This window comes from Filicampus tigris, chromosome 21 (genome assembly GCF_054856515.1).
Source record: "Filicampus tigris isolate MCC_2025a chromosome 21, RoL_Ftig_1.0, whole genome shotgun sequence".
Lineage (NCBI taxonomy): Eukaryota > Metazoa > Chordata > Actinopteri > Syngnathiformes > Syngnathidae > Filicampus > Filicampus tigris.
The window spans coordinates 5,675,436-5,697,342 of record NC_141237.1 but is presented as its reverse complement, the minus strand read 5'-3'; the positions used below and the strand labels follow the sequence as shown (position 1 = coordinate 5,697,342).

The 21,907-nt window shown below is 49.9% G+C and overlaps 1 protein-coding gene across 10 annotated transcripts in view; it reads left to right on the top strand.

Moving 5' to 3' along the window:
• trpc1 (transient receptor potential cation channel, subfamily C, member 1) overlaps positions 1 to 21,907 on the top strand; it is a 42,120-nt gene that overhangs the window by 8,996 nt on the left and 11,217 nt on the right. For 6 of the 10 annotated variants that reach the window (XM_086021353.1, XM_086021352.1, XM_086021357.1 and 3 more), the window contains exons 3-5: positions 7,511 to 7,691; positions 20,460 to 20,616; positions 20,719 to 21,873. In XM_086021353.1, coding sequence (XP_085877479.1) covers positions 21,705 to 21,873 — 169 coding nt within the window. In that variant the 5' untranslated portion in view covers positions 7,511 to 7,691; positions 20,460 to 20,616; positions 20,719 to 21,704. Of the gene's footprint in view, positions 1 to 7,510; positions 7,692 to 14,805; positions 18,432 to 20,459; positions 20,617 to 20,718; positions 21,878 to 21,907 lie in introns of those variants that run through there. The other 4 variants (XM_086021354.1, XM_086021360.1, XM_086021359.1 and 1 more) reach the window with 4 other exon arrangements.

The window sequence follows — 21,907 nt, the reverse complement described above, 5'->3', positions numbered from 1 at the left end:
TAGGGCCCAGGAACGTTCCTCGGACCCATAACACTCCCAGTCTACTGAATACTGAAAACACGACCACGGCGGCGTACATTGAACATCTTGTGAAAAGTGTATGCGAGGTGACTGTCAATATCAAGTGGCCGTGGAGGGGACTCTGGAGGAGGACTGACGGGGTAAGAGGAGACTGGCTTCAGGTGCGAGATATGTAAAGGGAGACCGACTTGGAGGGCTGCTGGGAGCTTTAGGCGGACAGCTGATGGGCTAATGACCCTCTTGGTGTCAAAAGGCCAATGAACCTGGGTTCTATCCTACGGGAATCAGTCTGAAGGGAAGGTCATGGGCAGATAGCCAAACCTTCAGTCCTGGGTGATAGTCCAGGGCAGGAGAACAATGTCTATCAACCAGTTGACGGTTGCGCTAAACTGTGCGTGACAGGGCAGCTCTGGCATGTCTCCAGATGGCATGACACAGTTTGGCACGGACAGAAGGTACAGCGACCCCCTTCTCCTAGGAATTGAATAGATGGGGATGATGGCCATAAGTGGCCATGAATGGACAAATGCCCGTGGAAGAGAAAGTCAGGGAATTGTAGGAATACTCGACCCATGCAAAGTGTATGCTCCAGGAGGCCGGATGGCGGGCCGAGACAGATCTATGGTCTGACTCCAGGTCCTGATCAACCGCTGTCAATGTGACTTCCCCCGAGAGCAGACGACGCAAGTGGCAGCAAATTCCCTGACACCTTGGATCATTTAAGGCCACCAGAAGTGTTGCCTCAGGAACCGGAGGGTTAGATTCACCCAAGGATGACAAGGCAGTTTGGATAAGTGTCCCCATTGCAGGACGTGGCAGCGGACGGAATCTAGGCCGATCCTTAGGGCCCGAGACAGGATCTGGTTGCTGTCATTGGGCCTCCACAACTGCCCGCTCAATGTTCCACACAGCCGCACCGATGAAGTATGAAGAAAGTAGAATGGTATCTGGATCTTGCCTGTAAAGGTGGATAATGCATACGAGAGAGACCATCAGGTTGAGGCGATGTTGTGAGGACTTCTCTCGAGGGCAAACGACGAAAGCGACGACAAACTCCCTGACATGTTGGACCATGTGGGGCCGCCAGAACGTTGCCTCAGGAAATGGAGAGTTCGGTTCACCCCAGGATGAAAACTAACTTGGAAGGGTTGTTCCCATTGCAGGACTTAGCAGCGGATGGAATCTGAGACGAAGAGCCGATCATTATGGCCCGAGCCAGGATGTGGTTCCTGTCGTTAAGGCCTCCACAACTGCTCGGGCCGCCAGAACGTTGCCTCAGGAACTGGAGAGTTTGGTTCACCCCAGGATGAAAACTAATTTGGATGGGTGTCCCCATTGCAGGACTTGGCAGCGGACGGAATCTGAGACGAAGAGCCGATCATTATGGCCTGAGCCAGGATGTGGTTGCTGTCGTTAGGCCTCCACAACTGCCCGCTCAATGTCCCACACAGCTGCACTGATGAAGCATGAAGAAGGTAGAATGGTCTCTGGATCTTGCCTGTCTAAAGGTAGAGCATGCATACAAGAAAGACCATCGGGTTTAATATTAGGCGAGCCCGGACGTCATGAAATAGAGAAATTGAAGCGCCCGAGGAACAAGGCCCAAGGAGCCTTCTGTGAATTCAGGCGTTTGGCGGATTGCAGATACGTGAGGTTTTTCCTGAAAAGCAGATCATGCAAACGAGAGCATCGGGTTGAGGCGATGGTGAGAGGACCTCACTCGAGAGCAAACGACGCAAGTGGCTGCATATTCCCTGACATCTTGGACCGTTCGGGGACACCAGAAGCGTTGCCTCAGGAGCTGGAGAGTTTGATTCACCCCAGGATGACAAGCTAACTTGGAGGAGTCTCGCCATTACAGGACTTGACAGTGGAAGGAGTCTGGGACGAACAGCTGGACCTTAGGGCCCAGGAAGGTTCCTCGGAACCATAAAACTCCCAGTCTACTAAATACTGAAAATCTGACCTCGGCGATGTACATTGAAAATCTTGTGTAAAGTGTATGTGGGGTGACCGTCAATATCAGGTGGCCGTGGAGGGGACTCTGAAGGAGGACTGACGGGGTAAGAGGAGACCGGTTTCAGGAGCGAGACATGAAAGTGGGATCGACTTGGAGGGCTGCTGGGAGCTTTAGGAGGACGGCTGAAGGGCTAATGACCCTCTCAATGTCAAAAGGCCAAGGAACCTGGGGTCTATCCTACGGCAATCAGAGGACAGGATCCGGGCCGATCTTCAGGGCCTGAGCCAGGATCTGGTTGCTCCCATTGGGCCTCCACAACTGCCCGCTCTAAGGCCCACACAGCCGCACTGATGAAGTATGAAGTTGAATGGTATCTGGATGTTGCCTGTCTGAAGGTGGATCATGCAACTGAAAGAGAGCATCAGGTCGAGGCGATATTGTGAGGATTTCCCTCAAGGGGAAACGACGGAAGCGGCAACAAACTCCCCGACATCTTGGACCATGTGGGGCCTCCAGAAGCGTTGCCTCAGGAACTGGAGAGTTCGGTTCCCCCTAGGATGACAAGCTAACTTGGAGGAGTGTCCCCATTGCAGGACTTGACAGTGGGCGAAATCTGGGATGAAAAGCCAATCCTTAGGGCCCAGGAACGTTTCTTGGAACAATAACCCTCCCAGTCTACTGCATACCGAAAACCCAACCTCGGCTACGTACATCGAAAATCTTGCGAAAAGTGTATGCGGAGCTGCTCTGTACCGGAGTGCACAAAGGACAACAAAAATATTTTTCTTCTCCCTACATCCGAGCCACAGAAAGGCTTGTGGTTGAGGTTCATTTATAAATCGAATGTGCCCGAAGACCTCTCAAAACGTGCGTTTGTTTCGTGGCAAACATTCTGCTGATGACTGTTTCAGCAATTTGGGAGAATACGAACGTGGATTCACTGGACATCTTTGGCTTTGCCCGGGATCAATACCAACTCTCTCTGGAACTGGAAGTAACCCTTTCCAATCAAGTCTATCTTCTGAGTAATTTCCTTCAGATGTGTTACATATATATATATATATATATTTATAAACCTATCCACCGTTTCCGGCGCCGCGTGAGTGGCAGCCCGCTACAGTAGCTCCGGCTCATCGGTGAGCCTTTTCGTGTGTGTTTGTTCTTTAATATTACTCTACCCCATACGTTTTTCATATAGTTGAAAGTTGTAACTTGCTGCTGCTGATGGCTATTTTTTTGCGCGATCGTGTCCGGCGACTTGGCTCGGAGCCGAGCCCCCATTGTTTACAGCCGGAATCAGCTGTTAGCACTCCGTGCTAACCATGCGCCGGCTCCCGGGGCGAGACCCGATATCCCCCGTGAGCTGAGGAAGAAGAGACGGGGATCTCGTGCGGGGGTTAGACGCCGGGAAAGGAGGAGACGATACCATCCCGTCCTCCCGTCTGTTATCATGGGGAATGTTAGATCGCTCCCCAACAAGATGGACGAGCTAGCGGCGCTTACCCGGCACGAGAGGGACTTCCGGGAGGCTAGCCTGATGCTATTCACGGAGTCGTGGCTAACAGCGCTAACGCCGAACGCGGTCGTAGAATTGGACGGCTTCCAAATCATTCGCGCGGACAGGACGCTGGAGAGTGGAAAGAGGAAAGGAGGAGGGCTGGCTGTGTTTGTGAACGATAGATGGTGTAATCCTGGGCACATCACGATTAAGGAGCAGCATTGCAGCAGGGATATTGAGCTGCTAGCTGTTGGCATGAGGCCATTCTACATCCCGCGAGAGTTTAGTCATGTGATCGCGGTGACCGTCTACGTCCCACCAGCTGCCAGCGGCGACACAGCCCGTGATGTCTTGACTGCAGCAGTGAGCAGGCTACAAACACAGCACTCAAATGCCCTGGTATTCATCTCTGGTGACTTCAATCATGCCTCCCCTTCCTCCTCTCTGCCTTCATTCACACAGTATGTCACCTGCCACACCAGAGACAATAAAACACTGGACCTTTTCTATGCCAACACCAAGGAGGCATACACATAATGGCCCCTCCCCCCGCTGGGCAAAGCTGATCACATCCTGGTGGCTCTCCAGTCTGTGTACAAACCTCTGATCCGCAGGCAGCCAGCTGTGACCCGCACGGTTCAGAGATGGTCTGGAGAGGCCGAGGAGGCCTTAAAGGACTGCTTCAGCACAACTGTGTGGGAAGTATTCAGCGATTCACACGGGGAAGACATTAGTAGTCTAACGGACTCTGTTACAGACTATATACATTTCTGCATGGAGAACACCATACCCACCAGGACAGTAAGGTGTTTCTCCAACAACAAACCCTGGATCACACCAGACATAAATGCTCTCCTGAAGGAGAAGAGGAGGGCTTTTGCGTCAGGCAACATAGAGGAGCGGAGGACTGTGCAGCGCCAGCTGAGGAGGAGGATCAGAGAGGGGAAAAGGTCCTACAGGATGAAGATGGAGGAGCAGCTGCTGCAGAATAATGCCAGTGGAGTCTGGAGGGGCCTGAAGACCATCTCAGGCCTCGGACAACCCAAGACCCGGACTGGGGGGGACCTGCAGTGGGCAAATGAGCTGAATCTCCTTTTCAATTGGTTCGATCAGATGCCTGCCTCCACTCAGTCTCTCCTGCTGCAGCCTCCACCTACTCCTCCTGCTGGGCGTGTCTCCCCCTCCCCCCTTTTCTCCACAGTCTCCAGCTCCCAGCTACACCAGATAGCCACCACTCCCTACTGCCCAGCCTTGGCCTTCACAACATCTCAGGTGAGGAACCAGCTGAAGAAGATGAAGGCGAGGAAGGCAGCGGGTCCAGATGGCATCAGCCCCCAGCTCCTCAAATCCTACGCAGACCAGCTGTGTGGAATTGTCCAGCACATGTTCAACCTGAGCCTGAAGCTGGGCAGGGTGCCCCAGCTATGGAAAACATCCTGCCTGGTCCCGGTGCCAAAGCCCCCCCCACCCGAAGGAGCTCAACAGCTTCAGACCAGTGGCGCTGACGTCTCACCTGATGAAGACCTTGGAGAGACTGGTCCTTGTCCACCTGCGCCCCCTGGTGAGCTCCTCAATGGACCCACTCCAGTTCGCATATCAGCCTGGCATCAGTGTGGATGATGCCATCATCTACCTCCTTCACACTTCACTCTCCCACCTGGAGAAGGCAGGGAGCACTGTGAGGATCATGTTCTTTGATTTCTCCAGTGCTTTCAACACCATCCAGCCCACCCTACTGGGAGACAAGCTGGAGCGGGCGGGGGTGGCCCACCACCTCACCACATGGATCCAGGACTACCTCACAAACCTGCCACAGTATGTGAGGACACAGAACTTTGTGTCTGACGTGCTCCTCTGTAGCACGGGGGCCCCACAGGGAACTGTCTTGGCTCCCTTCCTGTTCACCCTCTACACCTTGGACTTCAACTACAACACCCCTACCCGTCACCTGCAGAAGTTCTCTGACGACTCTGCGATTGTCGGCCTCATCATAGGCGGAGATGATCGGGAGTACAGAGAACTTACTCTGGGTTTTGTGGACTGGTGCCCGCAGAACCGCCTCCTGATCAATGCGGGGAAATCCAAAGAAATGGTGGTGGATTTCGGTTGGCGCCAGCACTCTTCACCTGCACCAGTGAATATCCGGGGAACAGATGTTGAGAGAGTCTCAACTTACCAGTACCTGGGTGTTCATCTGAACAATAAACTGGACTGGTGCGACAACACAGACGCCCTCTATAGGAAGAGTCAGAGCAGACTCTTCCTACTCAGGAGACTGAGGTCTTTTGGGGTTCAGGGGACACTCCTCAGGAACTTTTATGACTCGGTGGCTGCATCGGTCATCTTCCAGGGAGTGGTCACCTGGGCAGGCGGCGTCTCGGCCCGGGACAAGAAGCGGCTGGACAAACTGGTCAGGAGGGCCGGCTCTGTCCTGGGCTGCTCCCTGGACTCCGTGGACTCGGTGGGGGACAGGAGGATGTTGGCCAAGCTGTCAACAATGCTGGACAACCCGGACCACCCCCACCAGGGCACCCTAACAGCACTCCACAGCTCCTTCAGTGACAGACTGTTACACCCTCGCCGTTCCTTCTTACCTGCTGCTGTCAGCTATTTAACAAGAACATTGTGTAGTCCCTACAAACTGGCGGACATTAGTGCAATAGTGCATTCCTGCACCTGAGGTCATATCGTGCAATACCCAATATTCCCCACTACTGTAATACCGTGCAATGCTCAACATTCCCCACTGTTAGTCTAGTTTTATTTTTATCCAATGCTGTTCCTTACATTTCACTACAGCACTGCAGCAGTCACTTACTTAGAGTATTTTTTCCTCTGTATTATGTACAGGCCGAAATGAGTGTTCCTCATACTTTTTATGTAGATATAGGTTGGTGTGTATATACATGTGTCTATACACATGTTACTTCGTATATTTACATAGGTTTGATCCTAAATGTTTGCCGTCAATGTTATACATTAATGGCCACATTATGCCGCCGTCCCTGTGTGACCTATATCTTTGCTGCTGTAACAATGAAAATTCCCCCACTGTGGGATCAATAAAGGCATTCATTTCTTATCTTATCTTCTTATTGTGGACTTTTTTGAGTCGTTAGCTTCGCGGCAAACAGCCCAACATCGATGCTAACTTGAAGCCCGTGAATATATCACTTTGTGAAACTCTTTACAGTTACAAACGAATGCTATTTGTATTTTAGCTTCATTAATGTGTTTTTCCAATTCTTGAAGTGAGATGCTTATTTGCTAATGTATTTCCGAATCTCGTGCTGCTGTTCGACACTGGCGTGTCGTCATTCATCGCAGCTTTTCTTTGTGTAAGCTAAAAGTACTGTCGTAATCACAGACGTTAGCTTTGCGGCTATGTTAGCTTCGCGGCTATGTTAGCTTCGCAGCTAACAGCCCGGTTACTATAACATCGATCTCGAAGTGTGTGAAAAGACAACACGTTGTAAAACTCTTTACAGCAACAAACGAATGCTATTTATAATTTAGCTTTATCAATGTCTCCTTCCAATCCTTGAAGTGAGATGCTTATTTTCTAATGTATTCCCGAATATCGTGCTGTTGTTCGACATTGACGTGTCGTCATTCATCGCAGCTTGTCTTTGTTTAAGCAAAAAGTACTGTAGTAATCACATACGTTAGCTTCGCGGCTAACAGCCCGGTTACTATAACATCGATCTCCGAGCGTGAGTATATGACACGATGTGTAACTCTTTACAGTTATAAACAAATGTTATTTGTAATTTAGCTTTAACAATGTCTCTTTACAATCCTTGAAGTGAGATGCTTATTTGCTGATGTATTTCCGAATCTCGTGTTGCTGTCGACATTGTTTTTGTCCGTAATCAAAAACTAAGTTGGCATGCTAAATGTTTAATTCCTGAATTTTCCTCCCAGCAATGTACATATTGTAGCAAGTCAAACAAGACAGTTGAGTGATCAACACAGTGTTTATGCTTTTTGTATTTGTAGTTAATCTGTTTTATTAAATGTCTATGTAACAGGCCAGCACAACTCAGTCAGTCCAATCATTGGCTCAGCAGTCCCCCATTCAAATAGCAGTGGTTCAACAGGCCATTGTTCACCCCCTCTCAAGGAGTGTTGCCTGCCAGACGGACATATTACCCACACGTTGAGGGACTCAATTGGCTTCGAGAACACTGCAGTCTCACTTCAAAAGCAAAGGTATGAACAACGTCCAGTCTCCTTTAGAATGTGAAGATCACAAAGCAAATAAATAATTTTATTTGTGTTCAAGCAATCAAAACATACAGGTGTTCTTCTCGGATGTTTGTAGTTTTCTCAAAAATGTCTCTGGTGCTATTCAGAGGGATCAATGCAGGACTTTAAAAAATCTGGAAACTGAGGCACTCAAAGTTGAATTAAAAGTCCTATATTTTACCATGGCCAGTTGGAGAAAATGTCTAGGCGTTTCAGCCTTGGTGGCCTTTGTCACTCAAGCCTGCCCTGACAAAGGCCTACCAAGGCTGAAACGCTTAAAGGCCTTTTAATTGAAAATAACTTTGAGTGCCTCCAGTTTTTTAAAAATAATTTAATTATTGAGTTTTTTTTAACTTTTGTTGCTATCCTTATGTGCATGTGTTCATCAGTTGTTGTTGCAAGGGTCCAGGCAACTGTACAGTGTAAGGATTTTGGTGTTGGAACAGCCAACACAGACTCTTTGTGGTTGTGCTCAACACCAATGAAGAAGACCTGCAAAAAGGCCACGTCTGGAATTTGAATGCAACTCTGGCATGTCCCCAGATGGCATGACGGCGATGGAGTTGGGCACGGACAGATGGAACTGCGACCCCTTGCTCCTGGAAAGGGAATAGTGTCCCCTGATCGCCATAAGCAACCATGAATGGACACAGGCTTGTGGATGAGGAATTAAGGGAGTTGTGGGAATACTCGACCCATGGAATGTGTAGGCTCCAGGAGGCTGGCTGGCGGGAAGAGACAGATCTAAGGACTGAGTCCAGGTCCTGATTGACTCTTTCTGACTGTCCAATGGTGTGTGGATGATAACCCCGAAGACAGGCTAGAGGATGCCCCCAGAGCACTACTAAAAGCTTGCAATACTTGGGATGTGAACTGGGCACTATGGTCAGAAAAATTGTCATTGGGGATGCCATGAAGCTTGAAGATGTGGTTCACTAAGATGTTTGCAGTCTCAAGGGTGGAAGAAAGTTTAATGGAATGAAGTAATATATATCTTGGAGAATTTGTCAACCAAGGTAAATATGACCGTGTTTCCATCGGAGTGAGGCAGACCAGAGACGAAATAAATTTGACAGATGAGACCAGGGACTGCTGAGGATGGGCAGAGGTTGCAGGAAACCCTTGGGGCAATGGTGAGAGGAAGTCCCTTGAGAGCAGACGACGCAAGCGGAGACAAACTCCCTGACATCTTGGACCATTTGCGGACGCCAGAAACGTCGCCACAGGAACTGGAAAGTTCAATTCCTAGCATGACAAGCTAACTCGGAAGACTGTCCCCATTGCAGGACTTGAAAGCGGACAGAATCTGGGATGAAGAGCCGATCCTTAGGGCTTCAGCCAGGATCTGGTTGCCTTTCGTTGGGCCACCACATCTGCTTGTTCAATGTCCCACACAGTCGCACTGATGAAGTATGAAGAGGGTAGAATGGTCTCGGGATCTTGCCTGTCCGAAGGCGGATCATGCATACGAAAGAGAGAATCGGGTTGAGGCGATATTGAGAGGACTTCCCTCAAGAGCAAACGACGGAAGCGGCGACAAATTTCCTGACATCTTGGACCATTCGGGGCCACCAGAAGCGTTGCCACAGGAACTGGAGAGTTCAATTCACCGTTGGATGACAAGCTAACTTTGGGAAGTGTCCAAAATGCAGGATTTGGCAGCGGACGGAATCTGGGGCGAGGACCCAATCTTTAGGTCCCGAGCCAGGATCTGGTTGCTGTCGTTGGGCCTACACGACTGCCCGTTCAATGTCCCACACATCTGCACTGACGAAGAAAATGACAGAAGCGACGACAAACTCCCTGACATCTTGGACCATGTGGGGCCACCAGAAGCGTCGCCTCAGGTACTGGAGAGTTCAGTTCACCCCAAGATGAAAACTATCTTGAAGGGTGTCCCCATTGCAGGACTTGGCAGTGGACGGAATCTTGAGATGAAGAGCTGATCATTATGGCCCAAGCTAGGATGTGGTTGCTGTCGTTGGGCCTCCACAACTACCCTTTTAATGTCCCACACAGCCACACTGATGAAGCATGAAGAGGGTAGAATTGTCCCGGGATCTTGCCTGTCTGAAAGTAGAGCATGCATACGAGAGAGATCATCGGGTTTAACTTTAGGCGAGCCCGGACGGTAGGAAAGAGAAATTGAAGCGCCCTAGGAACAAGGACCAACGAGCCTGCTGTGAATTCAGGCGCTTGGCGGATTGCAGGTACGTGAGGTTTTTGTGATTGGTTTGTACCAGAAATGGGATCTTAGCTCCCTCCAGCCATTGTCTCTACTTCTAAAGAGCAGATCATGCATATGTGAGAGAGCATCGGGTTGAGGCGATGGTGAGAGGACTTCACTCGAGAGCAAATGACGCAAGCAGCGACAAACTCCCTGACATCTTGGACCGTTCGGGGACACCAGAAGCGTTGCCTCAGGAGCTGGAGAGTTTGATTCACCCCAGGATGACAAGCTAACTTGGAGGAGTGTCACCATTCCAGGAACGTTCCTCGGAACTATAACACTTCTAGTCCACTAGATACTGAAAACCCGACCTCGGCGACCTACATTAAGCATCTTGTGAAAAGTGTATGCGGGGTGACCCTCAATATCGAGTGGCTGTGGAGGGTACTCTAAAGGAGGACTGACGGGGTAAGAGGAGACCGGCTTCAGGAGCGAGACATGAAAAGGGGGATAGACTTGGAGGGCTGCTGGGAGCTTTAGGCGGTCGGCTGATGTGATAATGACCCTCTCGGTGTCAAAAGGCCAATGAACCTGGGGTCTATCCTACAGGAATCAGTCTGAAGGGGAAGGTCATGGACAGAAAGCCAAACCTTCAGTCCCGGATGATAGTCCAGGGCAGGAGCCCAATGTCTATCAACCAGTTGACGGTAGCGCTAAGCTGTGCATGACAGGGCAGCTCTGGCATGTCTCCAGATGACATGACTGTGACACAGTTTGGCACGGACAGAGGGTACAGCTACCCCCTTCTCCTCGGAATTGAATAGATGGTGCTGATGGCCTTAAGTGGCCATGAATGGATAAATGCCCGTGGAAGAGAAAGTCAGGGAATTGTAGGAATACTCGACCCATGGAAAGTGTATGCTCCAGGAGGCCGGATGGCGGGCCGAGACAGATCTAAGGTCTGACTCCAGGTCCTGATCAACCGCTGTCAATGTGACTTCCCCCGAGAGAAGACAACGCAAGTGGCGGCAAATTCCCTGACATCTTGGACCATTTAAGGCCACCAGAAGCATTGCCTCAGGAACCGGAGAGTTTGATTCACCCAAGGATGACAAGGCAGTTTGGAGAAGTGTCCCCATTGCAGGACGTGACAGCGGACGGAATCCAGGCCGATCCTTAGGGCCCGAGCCAGGATCTGGTTGCTGTCATTAGGCCTCCACAACTGCCCGCTCAATGTCCCACACAGCCGCACTGATGAAGCATGAAGAAAGTAGAATGGTATCTGGATCTTGCCTGTAATGGTGGATCATGCTTACGAGAGAAAGCGTCAGGTTGAGGCGATATTGTGAGGACTTCCTTCGAGGGCAAACGACGGAAGTGACGACAAACTCCCTGACATCTTGGACCATGTGGGTCCGCCAGAACGTTGCCTCGGGAACTGGAGAGTTCGGTTCACCCCAGGATGAAAACTAACTTGGATGGGTGTCCCCATTGCAGGACTTGGCAGCAGATGGAATCTGAGACGAAGAGCCGATCATTATGGCCCGAGCCAGGATGTGGTTGCTGTCGTTAGGCCTCCACAACTGCCTGCTCAATGTCCCACACAGCCGCACTGATGAAGCATGAAGAAAGTATAATGTTCTCTGTATCTTGCCTGTCTAAAGGTAGAGCATGCATACGAGAGAGATCATCGGGTTTAACATTAGGCGAGCCTGGACGATAGGAAAGAGAAATTGAAGAGCCCTAGGAACAAGGACCAACGAGCCTGCTGTAAATTCAAGCGCTTGGCAGGAAGTTTTTATGATTTGTTTGTACCAGAAATGGGATCTTAGCTCCCTCCAGCCATTGTCTCTACTTCTGAAGAGCAGATCATTCATATGAGAGAGAGCATCGGGTTGAGGTGATGGTGAGAGGACTTCACTTGAGAGCAAATGTCGCAAGCAGCGACAAACTCCCTGACATCTTAGACCATTCGCGGACACCAGAAGCGTTGCCTCTCGAGCTGGAGAGTTTGATTCACCCTAGGATGACAAGCTAACTTGGAGGAGTGTCACCATTACAGGACTTGACAGCGGACAGATCCTGGGTTGAACAGCCGGTTCTTAGGGCCCAGGAACGTTCCTCGGAACCATAACACTCCCAGTCTACTAAATACTGAAAACCCGACCTCGGCGACGTACATTGAAAATCTTGTGAAAAGTGTATGCGGGTTGACCCTCAATATCGAGTGGCTGTGGAGGGGACTCTAAAGGAGGACTGACGGGGTAAGAGAAGACAGGCTTCAGGATCGAGACATGAAAAGGGGGATCGACTTGGAGGGCTGCTGGGAGCTTTAGGCGGTCGGCTGATGGGCTAATGACCCTCTCGGTGTCAAAAGGCCAATGAACCTGGGGTCTATCCTACAGGAATCAGTCTGAAGGGGAAGGTCATGGACAGATAGCCAAACCTTCAGTCCCGGATGATAGTCCAGGGCAGGAGACCAATGTCTATCAGCCAGTTGACCGTTGCGCTACGCTGTGCGTGACAGGGCAGCTCTGGCATGTGTCCTGATGGCATGACTGCAACAGTTTGGCACGGACAGAAAGAACAGCGACCCCTTTCTCCTAGGAAGGGAATACTGGGTGCTCATGGCCATAAATGGCCATTAATGGACAAATGTCTGTGGATGAAAAAATCAGGGAATTGTAGTAATAATCGACCCATGGAAAGTGTATGCTCCAGGAGGCTGAATGGCGGGCTGAGACAGATCTAAGGTCTGAGTCCAGGTCCTGATCAACCGCTGTCAATATGACTTCAGTCGAGAGCAGACGACGCAAGTGGCGGCATGCTCCCTGACATCTTGGACCATTTAGGGCCACCAGAAGTGTTGCCTCAGGAACTGGAGAGTTCGATTCACCCAAGGATGACAAGGCAGCTCGGAGGAGTGTCCTCATGGCAGGACTTGACAGTGGACGGAATCTAGGCCGATCCTTAGGGCCTGAGCCAGGATCTGGTTGCTGTCATTGGGTCTCTGCAACTGCCCGCTCAATGTCCCACACAGCTGCACTGATGAAGCGTGAAGAAAGTAGAATGGCATCTGGATCTTGCCTGTCTGAAGGTGGATCATGCATATGAGAGAGAGTGTCAGGTTGAGGCGATGTTGTGAGGACTTCCCTTGAGTGAAAACGACGGAAGCGGCGACAAACTCCCTGACATCTTGGAGCATGTGGGGCCTCCAGAAGCGTTGCCTCAGGAACTGGAGAGTTCGGTTCACCCCAGGATGAAAACTAACTTGGAGGGGTGTCCCCATTGCAGGAGTTGGCAGTGGACGGAATCTGAGACAAAGAGACGATCCTTATGGCCTGAGCCAGGATCTGGTTGCTGTTGCTGGGCCTCCACAACTGCCCGCTCAATGTCCAACACAGCCGCACTGATGAAGCTTGAAGAGGGTAGAATGGTCTCAGAATCTTGCCCGTCTGAAGGTAGAGCATGCATACAACAAATCATGGAGTTTAACAGTAGGCGAGCCCGGATGGTAGGAAAGAGATAAATTGAAGCGCCCAAGCAAGAAGGCCCAACCAGCCTGCTGTGAATTCAGGCGCTTGGCAGATTGCAGATACGAGAGTTTTTTTGTGATTTGTTTGTACCAGAAATGGGATCTTAACTCCCTCCAGCCATTGTCTCCACTCCTGAAGAACAGATCATGCATATGAGAGAGAGTATCGGGTTGAGGCGATGCTGAGAGGACTTCACTCGAGAGCAAATGACGCAAGCGGTGACAAACTCCCTGAAATCTTGGACCATTCGGGTAAACCAGAAGCATTGTCTCAGGAGCTGGAGAGTTTGATTCGCCCCAGGATGACAAGCTAACTTGGAGGAGTGTCGCCAGTAAAGGACTTGACAGCAGACGGAGTCTGGGACGAACAGCCGGTCGTTAGGGCCCAGGAACGTACCTCGGATCTATAACACTCCCAGTCTACTAAATACTGAAAACACGACCTCGGCGATGTACATTGAAAATCTTGTGAAAAGTGTATGCGGGTTGACCCTCAATATCGAGTGGCCGTTGAGGGGACTCTGGAGGAGGACTGACTGGGTAAGAGGAGACCGGCTTCAGGAGGGAGACATGAAAAGGGGGATCGACTTGGAGGGCTGCTGGGAGCTTTAGGCGGACAGCTGATGGGCTAATAACCCTCTCGGTGTCAAAAGGCCAATTAACCTGGGGTCTATCCTATGGGAATCAGTCTGAAGGGAAGGTCATGGGCAGGTAGCCAAACCTTCAGTCCCGGATGATAGTCCAGGGCAGGAGCCCAATGTCTATCAACCAGTTGATGGTTGCGCTAAGCTGTGCGTGACAGGGCAGCTCTGGCATGTGTCCTGATGGCATGGCTGCGACAGTTTGGCACAGACAGAATTAACAGCGACCCGTTCCTCCTAGGAAGGGAATACCCGGGGCTGATGGCCATAAATGGCCATGAATAGACATATGTCCGTGGATGAGATAGTCAGGGATTTGTAGGAATACTCGACCCATGGAAAGTGTATGCTCCAGGAGGCCGGATGGCGGGCCGAGACAGATCTAAGGTCTGACTCCAGGTCCTGATCAACCGCTGTCAATGTGACTTCCCCCGAGAGCAGACGACACAAGTGGCGCCAAATTCCCTGACATCTTGGACCTTTTAGAGCCACCAGAAGTGTTGCCTCCGGAACTGGCGGGGTCGATTCACCCCAGGATGACAAGCTAACTTGGAGGAGAATCCCCATTGCAGGAGTTGAGAGAGGACGGAGCCCTAAAGCCCTAAGAATCGGCTCTTCGTCCCAGATTCCGTCTGCTCTCAAGTCCTGCAATGTGGACACTCCTCCAAGTTAGCTTGTCATTCTGGAGTGAGTCAAACTCTCCAGTTCCTGAGTCAACGCCTCTTTTGGCCCAGAATGATCCACACTGTCAGGGAGTTTGTCGCTGCTTGCGTCGAAACCTCTGGTGATGGGCAGATGTTGCAGGAGACCCTTGAAGTGATGGTGAGAAGACTTCCCTTGAGAGAAAACAACACAAGTGGCTACAAACTCCCTGACATCTTGGACCTTTCGGGGCCACCAGAAGCGTTGCCTCAGGAACTGGAGAGTTCGATTCACCCAAGGATGACAAGGCAGTTTGGATAAGTGTCCCCATTGCAGGACGTGACAGCGGACGGAATCTAGGCCGATCCTTAGGGCCCGAGCCAGGATCTGGTTGCTGTCATTGGGCCTCCACAACTGCCCGCTCAATGTCCCACTCAGCCCCACTGATGAAGCATGAAGAAAGTAGAGTGTTAACTGGATCTTGCCTGTAATGGTGGATTATGCATACAAGAGAGACCATCAGGTTGAGGCGATATTTTGAGGAATTCCCTCGAGGGGAAACGATGGAAGCGACGACAAACTCCCTGACATCTTGGACCATGTGGGGCCACCAGATGCGTCGCCTCAGGTACTGGAGAGTTCGGTTCACCCCAGGATGAAAACTAGCTTGGATAGGTGTCCCCATTGCAGGACTTGGCAGTGGACGGAATCTGAGACAAAGAGCCGATCATTATGGCCTGAGCTAGGATGTGGTTGCTGTCGTTGGGCTTCCACAACTGCCCGCTCAATGTTCCACACAGCCGCACTGATGAAGCATGAAGAGGATAGATTGGTCCTGGGATCTTGCCTGTCTGAAGCTAGAGCATGCGTACGAGAGAGATCATCGGGTTTAATGTTTGGCGAGCCCGGACGGTAGGACAGAGAAATTGAAGCGCTCTAGGAACAAGGACCAACGAGCCTGCTGTGAATTCAGGCGCTTGGCGGATTGCAGGTACGTGAGGTTTTTGTGATTGGTTTGTACCAGAAATGGGATCTTAGCTCCCTCCAGCCATTGTCTCTACTTCTGAAGAGCAGATCATGCAGAGCAGATCATGCATTGGGTCGAGGCGATGGTGAGAGGACTTCACTCGAGAGCAAATGACGCAAGCAGCGACAAACTCCCTGACATCTTGGACCATTCGGGGACACCAGAAGCGTTGCCTCAGGAGCTGGAGAGTTTGATTCACCCCAGGATGACAAGCTAACTTGGAGGAGTGTCACCATTCCAGGAACGTTCCTCGGAACTATAACACTTCTAGTCTACTAAATACTGAAAATCCGACCTCGGCGACCTACATTAAACATCTTGTGAAAAGTGTATGCGGGGTGATCCTCAATATCGAGTGGCCGTGGAGGGGACTCTCCTACAGGAATCAGTCTGAAGGGGAAGGTCATGGACAGAAAGCCAAACCTTCAGTCCCGGATGATAGTCCAGGGCAGGAGCCCAATGTCTATCAACCAGTTGACGGTAGCGCTAAGCTGTGCATGACAGGGCAGCTCTGGCATGTCTCCAGATGACATGACTGTGACACAGTTTGGCACGGACAGAAGGTACAGCCACCCCTTTCTCCTAGGAAGGGAATAAGGGGGGCTGATGGCAATAAGTGGCCATTAATGGACAAATATCCGTGGATGAGAAAGTCAGGGAATTGTAGGAATACTCGACCCATGGAGAGTATGCTCCAGGAGGTTGGATGTCGGGCCGAGACAGATCTAAGGTCTGAGTCCAGGTCCTGACCAATCGCTGTCAATATGACTTCCCTTGAGAGCAAAATCCCCCTGACATCTTGGACCATTTAGGGCCACCAGAAGTGTTGCCTCAGGAACTGGGGAGTTCGATTCACCCAAGGATGACAAGGCAGTTCGGAGGAGTTTCCCCATTGCAGGACTTGACAGTAAACTGAATCCAGGCCGATCCTTAGGGCCAGAGCCAGGATCTGGTTGCTGCCATTGGGTCTCCGCAACTGCCTGCTTAATTTCCCACACAGCTGCACTGATGAAGCATGAAGATAGTAGAATGGTATCTGGATCTTGCCTGTCTGAAGGTGGATCATGCATATGGGAGAGAGCGTCAGGTTGAGGCGATATTGTGAGGACTTCCCTTGAGAGCAAACGACGGAAGCGGCGACAAATTCTCTGACATTTTGGACCATGCGCGGCCACCAGAAGCGTTGCCTCAGGCACTGGAGAGTCCGGTTCACCCCAGGATGAAAACTAACTTAGAGGGGTGTCTTCAATGCAAGACTTGACAGTAGACAGAATCTGGGATGAAGAGCCGATCCTCAGGGCCCAGGAACGTTTCTTGGAACCATAACCCCCCCAGTCTACTAAATACTGAAAACCCGAAAATCTTGCGAGATGTGTATGCGGGGTGACCGTCAATGTCCAATGGACGTGGAGGGGGCTTGGAAGGAGGACAGAAGGGACAAGAGGAGACCGGCCTCAGGAAAGAGACATGAAAAGTGGGTTGGACTTTGAGGGCGGCTTGGAGTTTTAGGCAGATGGTTGATTGGTTAATGACCCTATCAATGTCAATAGGCCCAATGAACCTGGGGCTGTCCTACAGGAATCAGTCTGAAGGGGAAGGTCACGGGCAGATCTTTTGACCCGGGTGATAGTCCGGGGCAGGAGACGGATGTCTATCAGCAAGTTGACTGTTGCGCTGGACTGTGCGTGGCAGGGCAGTTCTGGCATTTCTCCAAAAGCCAATAATGCAACAGTTTGGCACGAACAGAAGGAAAAGCGACCCCTTGCTCCTGGAAAGGGAATAGTGGGGGCTGATAGCCATAAGCGACCATGAATGGACACACGCCCATCGATAAGGGAGTCAGGGAATTGTGGGAATACTCGTCCCATAGAAGGTGAAGGCTCCAGGACGCTGGATGGCGGGACGAGACAGATCTAAAGACTGACTCCAGGTCCTTATTGACTTTTTCTGACTGTCCATTGGTCTGCTGATGATAACCCGAAGACAGGTTAGAGGATGCCCCCAGAGCTCTACAGAAAATTTGAATACGTGGGATGTGAACTGGGGACCCTGGTCAGAAACAATGTCAATGTGGATGCCATGAAGCTTTAAGAGGTTGTTCACTAAGATGTTACAGGTTTCAAGAGTAGAGGAAAGTTTTGGTTGTGGAATGAAGTGAACCATCTTGGAGAACCGGTCAGCCAAGGTCAATATGACCGTGTTTCCATTGGAGGGAGGCAGATCAGAGACGGAATTGATTGACAGGTGAGACCAGGGACGGTTGGGCATAGGAGGAAGTTGCAGGAGACCCTTGGGGAGATGGTGCGAGGAAGTCCCTCGAGAGCATACGACGCAAGCGGCGACAAACTTCCTGACATCTTGGACCATTCAGGGCCACTAGAAGCATTGCCTCCGGCGGAACTGGCGAGTTTGATTCACCCTGGGAAGACAAGCTAACTCGGAGGAGAATCCCCATTGCAGGACTTGAGAGAGGACAGAGTCTGGGACGAACAGCCGGTTCTTAGGGGGACCCGAGTGAAAAAATGGAGAAGAGGCGGTTGCGTGAGCAAATGTTTATTGTAGAGCTCTCAATGGTGGGGGCGAACGTGGAGGCTGGTGGCGGCGATGCAAGCAGGCTGGGAGGCGGGCAAGCAGAGTTTGTCAAGGCACAGCAAAGGGTGACCCACAAGATGACGAAGTCGTGAACACGGTGAGTACTGTAATTTCTTAAACTATTATCAACAAGACATGGGAGCTAGAAAGAACACTCAATATGAGGTGTAGACATATTTGCAAGTCCCATCCCAGAACCAGAATAGCAGCCTTCATTTGGAGGGGTAGATCTCAGCTGCTGCCAATCCCAACGCACCTGCTTTCGAGGGCGCACACACAAACACCTCAGGGCGCTGAGGCAGCGGCCCTGACAATATGGTAGTGTTTCCATCGGAGGGAGGCAGACCAGGGACGGAATCGATCGACAGGTGAGACGAGGTACGGCTGGGAATAGGCAGACATTGCAGGAGACCCTCGGGGCAATGGTGAGAGGACGTCCCTCGAGAGCAGACGATGCAAGCGGCGACAAACTCCCTGACATCTTGGACCATTCGGGGCCACAACAAGCGTTGCCTCCGGAACTGGCGAGTTCGATTCACCCCAGGATGACAAGCTAACTTGGAGGAGTGTGCCCATTGCAGGACTTGAGAGAGGACGGAGCCCAAAGCCCTAAGGATCGGCTCTTCGTCCCAGATTCCGTCTGCTCTCAAGTCCTGCAATGCGGACACTCCAAGTTAGCTTGTCATCCTGGGGTGAGTCAAACTCTCCAGTTCCTGAGGCAACGCATTTTTTTTTTGACCATGAATGATCCAAACTGTCAGGGAATTTTTTGTGCTTGCGTCGTCTGCTCTAGGGATGGGCAGAGGTTGCAGTACACCCTTGAGGCGATGGTGAAAGGACTTCCCTCGAGAGCAAACGACACAAGTGGCGACAAACTTCATTATAGCAATGCCAGCTTACAACTACTTTCACACTGTTCGGCAAACGTTAAATAACTATGCAACAGTGTCACATTTCAGGTCTTATTGTCTTAGCAAATAAAATTGTTGCATTACTAAAAATGCAGACGTAAGGTTTTTATTTGCTTCATAAGCATTTGGGACAGTGCATTAGCTACGCTACGCTAGCTAATAAGTGCTACGTTGTCTAAAACTGTTCGGCAAGTGCAATAAACAAACTAAGCAACAGTGTCATGTTTAGGGCTGGGTATTCTTGCAGTCTTATCAAATAAAAATGTTACATTAGTAAAAATGCTGACAAGGTTTATATTTTATGTTTCGTAAGTTTATGTACGATTTCCATTCATGCACATTTTTAACCCATTAAAGCCTAAAGGGCCTGGTTCAACAGCTCCCCAAAACCTAAGGTCGTCTTTGGAATTACCCTTGAAAACCTAAGTTTTCAACGCCTACAAAATAATATCTCAAACCCTGTAGCAGAGAGAAACATATTTCCAAAAGAATTTGAGACCTTAGACATGGCTTGCATACAGGCCCGAGTTTATTAATCTTTACTGTTTCAATCAAAGATGTAAAAATAAAGTGCCAGTGCAAGAGAAGCACTATTTTTAATGTAAAAAATGGAATGGTAATTACCATCCTCTATTTTGTTACAAAGATGTCGATATTGTCACTGTCAACAATCTTAACTATATATCATAATCGACTGGTTCTGCTGGTCCATATGTCCACTAACGCGTCGTCTAGTCCTCCGCGGGCTTATGACACCATCAATTGTATATTCTGGTGCATTTTATTGGTCAACCGTTAAGAGAGCGATAATTAAATAATAAAATGACGTGTACGCTCTCTCTGGTTTAAGAGTAGAAAGACAACAGCGCTCCCAGCTCTTGTGGTAGGAACGCGGTTATGCGCTTCCGTCCTTAATGGGTTAATTACACCCATCACCAAGTTTTGGTGCAAGCAAATAATGCACAGCCTCATTTCAAGCTTAATGAATGCCACAGCACTCTTTAGAACACTGCTAAAGGAACTACCGTCCATCCATTATCCAATCCGCTTATCCTCACAAGGGTCGCAGGCGTGCTGGAGCCTATCGCAGCTGAATCGGTTGCCGGCCAATCGCAGGGCACACAGACAAACAAACATTTGCACTCACAGTCACACCTAGGGGCAATTTAGAGTGACCAAATAACCTACCATGCATGTTTTTTGAAATGTGTGAGGAAACCGGAGTACCCGCAGAGAACCCACGCAGGCACGGGGAGAACATGCAAACTCCACACAGGAAGGCCGAGACAGGATTCGAACCCACAACCTCTACACTGCGAGGCGGACGTGCTAACCAGTCGATCACCGTGCCGCCCCTAAAGGAACTTGCATGTATTAATTCTCTTAATATGTTCTGAAAGAAAAATATATTTGATCAATGTTGACAATGTTAAATGTTTTGTTGGTGTTTTTTTTCTGGGATACATCACACAGTCGATGAAGGATGTGGTGAAGTGCACAAAAGAGGACAACATCAGAGAGGAAGCCACGGCTTTGACCCCGGCAAGGAAGTTGTCGAGCAAAGCAAAACCTGCTTCAATCCAAACAAGCCAGACAAGTCATGATAGGAAATCACTTCAGACTTATAAATAAACACTATACTTTTTTTTTTTTTTTCATGTCGGCATTGTTTTATCTCTGTGTTTGTGTACATGTAGTGTGACAAGCAAAAAGTGATATGTTCATGGAAGTGTACAATTAGTTAGAAAATATGTTTTCATTGCAGAAACACACTAAATGAAAGGTGTCATATAGAAGACATGAGGAAACAATGTTCTTTGGCTCCTGAAACCCCCGATGGAAAGGCCTCCCTTATCTTGGTCACGGCACAGGATGGAAGGCGTACCTAAATTGAGCACCTCAGGAATCGCCAGCACCATCTCACCAGCTGCCTATGGGCGACGTGCCTATTCCTCCTGAAAGAAGGGAAGCATAAGAATAGAAATTTTGAAAGTGGAGGGATAACATTTGATTTTGTAATACAATACAGTACAGAACTTATTACATGTTGGGTTAGTAAGTGGTAAAAATGACAACATGAAAACTTATCCCAATATCATATTAATGTTTTTTCCCCAGGTTAATTTGTGCATTTTGGTGAACTTCAGAAAACTATTTTGGCTGTAGCTATTTCAGATGACTGTAAGATCAGGTTACAGTATATATATATACATATTTATTTAAAAAGAAAAACTCACGCACACACTCTTCTCCCAAGGCAAACCATTGCACCTGATACAAGTACAGTCTAGTATCATTTATGTTTCATAATTGTATTTGTATATATTCAGTCGATTTTCACAGTTGTTGGGTATTATTAGTAGTAGTATAGTTATTGCAATCATTGTAGCTGTATTATGGTGAAAAAAAAACATTACAAAAACGGGCCTGTTACGTAATCGGCATCTCGAGGAGCGCGCATGCGCAGTAGGAGCCTCGTCCCTAGCACCATCAGAAGCAGCAGCAGCATCAGGACCACCGTGCTCACCCCCACCCCCGATGATGGCGCATGTAAACACGGCGCTCGAGCTCTTGTCTTCCCGGACCCGCAACCGCTACTTCCTCGCATCGATCTGACGTCACGGACGCGTGCGTACGTGCGCAAGCGAGCTTTGGACTCCCG